The following is a 3333-nucleotide window of genomic DNA, read 5'->3' on the forward strand; positions in this document are numbered from 1 at the left end:
GGGGGGGGAATCCAGGTTTCCCCCCACTTTAGTTCAGTCCACACACCATCCTGCTGGCTGCGATGCCAGGACTCCTGCTCTGGTGTTAAGCTGGTCATTTTAACCATTTTCTCTCTCTTTTAAAGGAAGAGAGCGGTGAGGGGAGGGGGGGGCGCTTTTCACCTCTTCACAAGTTTGCAAAGCAACCTGCAAAGTTTTTATTCTGCCTCTCTCAGGGCAAGCCCAGCGCACGCCGGCCGGCGCAGGACTTCATTTCATCGTGCAGCCCCCGCATGCAGGATGCCGTGCCGGCAAGGCTGCAGGCTCCCCTTCCCGACGGGAGCACGTGCGTGTCCGTCAGTCCACGGCACGCGATCTAATTCCTTGCACGGATTCACTCCTTCAAACTGCTTATCTGACAGGATTTTGCTAGCGAGAGACAGCGAGTGACACGCTCTAAATTCATTTAGCTCGCGGACCTGCTCTTCCGTTGTTATCTCCCCGAGTATTATCGGAGCAAGCTTCATTTCCATGCCTAGTTTATACTGATAAAGGGGAGAGATCCATAAAACACTCACGAAGGATGTCTCCGATTGCATGATACTGCCAGGGACCGTGTTCCCCCCCACGCCCCAAAATTCAATGCACATTTCCACCATACACACACGCGTGTGCACTTCCACCTCCAGCGCTTGTGCCGTATGGAAAGCCACAACGAGGAGACCTGGAACAATGACGGCAGCTGCAAGGCACGGAGGGTAATTTGGGGGCGACGAAGGGGGTCCGAGGGAGAAGAGCGCGCAAGAAACGCCCGGGCTCCACTCTCGGTGGGAATCGTCCCACCCTCGTGAACGCCGACATAAAAGACACACTCGCAGCATATTTCAAAACCAAAGAGCGAGGGATTTACAAGGCAGGTTGATTTTATGATGACTTTTATTGAAAAGGTACGCTGGGTTTAGGCAGATGCCTTTTAGCGCCGGTAAGTTAACACAGTGCCTAATTCAAGGAGACAGCCTGAGGAAGCAGTGCCGACAGGGGAGAGCGAGCCACAATGTCTCTATTACTCTCCTCGGCATCATAAAGAGGAGAAGAAAAATCATCTCGGAAGGGGGAGAGGGGAAGGCGTGCTGCAGGTTTCTGTGCCGCGTGTCCGTCTGGGTATATACAGAGATACAGATAATATTATTCAAGGGGCAACAAGGAGAACATGCACCAGAACAAACAAAGCAGCCCAGGTAAAAACAGTCCCTCCCTGGCATCTGCACGGCACATCTGGGCTCCAGCTAAACGACTGCTGCCGGCGGGACCTCGCGGCTCTGCCTTCCACCGACCGGGTCAGACAAACCCGCCAGCCTCGCACGCGGGGAGGGCAGCGGGGCAGCTCTTCCCGGCTGCACGGGAGATCGTGCCAGGGACAAGCCGGCCGGAGAGCAGAGACATGACGGCGTTTTGCCGCGGCCGAGTTAGCTCCCATTCAATCATGGGGCTGGGAAAGGGCGGATCACCTTTCACTGGTCATTTGAAGGGGGGAAAGAGAGAGAAGAGGAAGTGCATGGCCTATTTCAGGAGCCAATTTATTGAATCAGAACGGCATACTCTGCCGTCCCTCTCCGGGAGAGACCCTGATTGCCAGAAACGCTCTTCGACTGAATACAGAACGAGGTCCCTTTGCAAAGTCCAAGGCATTAGATGCAAGAACTGCACGCGTTTGCACAATCGAGCTCCCCGACTAGTTCCTGGTTGTGCACCCCACCGTGCCCATGCACACGCGCACCAGAGGCTCTCTCCCTGCTTCTGCCTGGGTTTAAACGTCCCCCTTTAAAAGCACAGAGAACAGGGAGCAGGGCCTCCTCCGAACGCACCTGACCCCACAACCCAGCAACGTCCGCTGGCGGGGTGGGAAAGGCAAGGCAACTTGTAATGCTGTAGCTCAGGTGGACGGCACGGCCGTCCCCCCGCTCCGCCAGCAGCACCACCGCTTTGCAGAGCAACACACCTGTTGAGCGCCAGGCTCGGCGAAGCGAAGCCGAAAGAGGTAACGGAGGTACTTACATCTGTCGTTCCGGTCTTCGGGGCTGGACGAGGTCTCCCGGTCAGATATGAGGCCCGAGACGGCGAAGATCTTTTTCCCCGTGTCGTCGACTTTGAGCGACCCGGGGGAGCTGGAGGGGAGCTGCGTGCCAAACTCGTACTCCTTGCCCTCGGCGTCCGAGAAGCGCAGATGGGGCGAGTCGGTGTCGTGGCAGTTTTTCAGGCGCTTGGCCGGGGTGAAGGCCGACTGGTAGCTCTCCCGGTCTTCGGTGGAAGCAAAGGGGCGGAAAGCGCCAACGCCGCTGTGGTTCAACATGCTGATCGGGGTGCAGTCCAGGTTGGGGGGCGCAAACTGGGGGTGGAGGTGCAGCAAGGAAGGGGGAAAGTCACGGTTCGCAAAGGCACCGGGCACCCCACCTTGCCGGTGATACATGGAGGCAAACGTGTAGGAGCCATTGGTAAAGGGGATGTGCACGTCTTTATCCACCGACACCGGGACGCCGAAGGGTCTCGGCTGCTGGCAGGGGATGGACGCGTCGCGGCTGGCTTCGGCGGTGGAGGCGAGGACCATCAGCGCCGGAGACGCCAGCGGGTTGGGAAGATAGGACGAGTTCTCCATCTTGAAGGCTGCCCGGTGTAAGTCCATCGGAGTCTCTTGGCTCAGCAGGGTCACAGAGGGAACGATCTTCCCCGGCAGGAAAGCGAAGCGACGCCTGGACGGAGAGCGGGGGAATCACTGGGGCATCATCACGGCACCCAACCTGCAGAGACACCAGGGAAGAGAAAGCACAAGCGGTCAGGCCTCCGCACGCCCCTCTCCCAGGCGCGGCAGGCCACGCGCCTTCGCCCCAACTGGCCAGCAACGCGCCACTGTGCTCATTCAGGGAAAATCAATAGACAACTTCACACCCGGCTGGACCCGACAGCAGCCCCCCGCACCACGGGGGTGTAGCCCAAAAGGGGCAAGCCGCGGGCCAAAAAAATCCTGCCCTGGAAATTAATACAGACGGGTCTGTTTGGAATAGCCGGATCCACGCATGCCAACCACCTCCGGGCAATCGCAAATGAAGATATCATTCGTCAGGAAACCCGATTACAATTGTATAGGTATGCACACGCAGAATTACAATGCAAGTGCATATGCCCAGGCACAGCAGTGAATTTACTATTTGCACGCACACTCTCACGTAAGAACAAACACTCTCTGTTGCGCAGATTGGCACAAACACACAAGTGTTTCTGCAGCACGCCATGCCTCTGGCGTGTGTGTAATACATCCATATTTACACACACACACGTAGATGCGTGCCCACACACAAA

At 57.2% G+C, this 3333-nt stretch overlaps 1 protein-coding gene across 6 annotated transcripts in view; it reads right to left on the reverse strand.

The window, feature by feature from the left end:
• The window catches only part of RNF220 (ring finger protein 220), a 241196-nt gene extending 238457 nt beyond the window's left edge, over positions 1-2739 (reverse strand). For 2 of the 6 annotated variants that reach the window (XM_019501425.1, XM_019501422.1), the window contains exon 1: positions 2035-2739. In XM_019501425.1, coding sequence (XP_019356970.1) covers positions 2035-2659 — 625 coding nt within the window. In that variant the 5' untranslated portion in view covers positions 2660-2739. The remainder of the gene's footprint in view (positions 1-2034) is intronic. The other 4 variants (XM_019501428.1, XM_019501426.1, XM_019501424.1 and 1 more) reach the window with 3 other exon arrangements.
• Positions 2740-3333: the final 594 nt, after the last annotated feature.

Source organism: Gavialis gangeticus, unplaced genomic scaffold (assembly GCF_001723915.1).
Source record: "Gavialis gangeticus isolate Ggan-Ray unplaced genomic scaffold, GavGan_comp1, whole genome shotgun sequence".
Taxonomy (NCBI): domain Eukaryota; kingdom Metazoa; phylum Chordata; order Crocodylia; family Gavialidae; genus Gavialis; species Gavialis gangeticus.